A 438-nucleotide genomic window follows, 5' to 3' on the forward strand; every position below is an offset into this window, starting at 1 on the left:
GGGGGCCCCTGAGTATAAGAAGAGGTGGGGGGCCCCCAGAACATACCTGCTGGGCCGACAGGTAGTCGGATTTGTGTTTGTGTTGCTGCAGCTGGTGCTGCTGCTGCTGCTGCTGGATCGTTGCTGCAGTGCAGCAGATGTCTGAAGGAGTTGCTGCTGCATCTAGCTGTGCGTAGAGTAGATGGAGGCGTTGTTATAGTACCCCTTGTGGTGTATATATTGCTGCTGCTACGGTTGCTGCTGCGGTTGCTGCTGCGGTTGCTGCTGCTGCTGCGCGCTGATGCAGGAATTATCTCTACCTCGTGCTGATCGACGATACACCGCACGGGAACGAAGCAATCACAGCACTGGCTGCATGTGAAGGAGCGTGGGGGCCCCGGGGGCCCCAGGGGGGCCCCCGGGGCCCCAGGGGGCCCCGGGGGCCCACCGGGGGCCCCC

General features: G+C 62.6%; 1 protein-coding gene across 1 annotated transcript in view; it reads right to left on the reverse strand.

Annotated features, from left to right (window-relative positions):
- EMH_0034750 (uncharacterized protein) overlaps positions 1-438 on the reverse strand; it is a gene marked incomplete at both ends in the record, with an annotated part of 1,743 nt that overhangs the window by 1,247 nt on the left and 58 nt on the right. Inside the window, 2 exons of the mRNA XM_013494903.1 lie at positions 47-166; positions 428-436. Of these exons, the coding sequence (XP_013350357.1) occupies positions 47-166; positions 428-436 (129 nt within the window). The remainder of the gene's footprint in view (positions 1-46; positions 167-427; positions 437-438) is intronic.

Source organism: Eimeria mitis, genomic scaffold (genome assembly GCF_000499745.2).
Source record: "Eimeria mitis Houghton genomic scaffold, Emh_scaff1329, whole genome shotgun sequence".
Classification (NCBI taxonomy): domain Eukaryota; phylum Apicomplexa; class Conoidasida; order Eucoccidiorida; family Eimeriidae; genus Eimeria; species Eimeria mitis.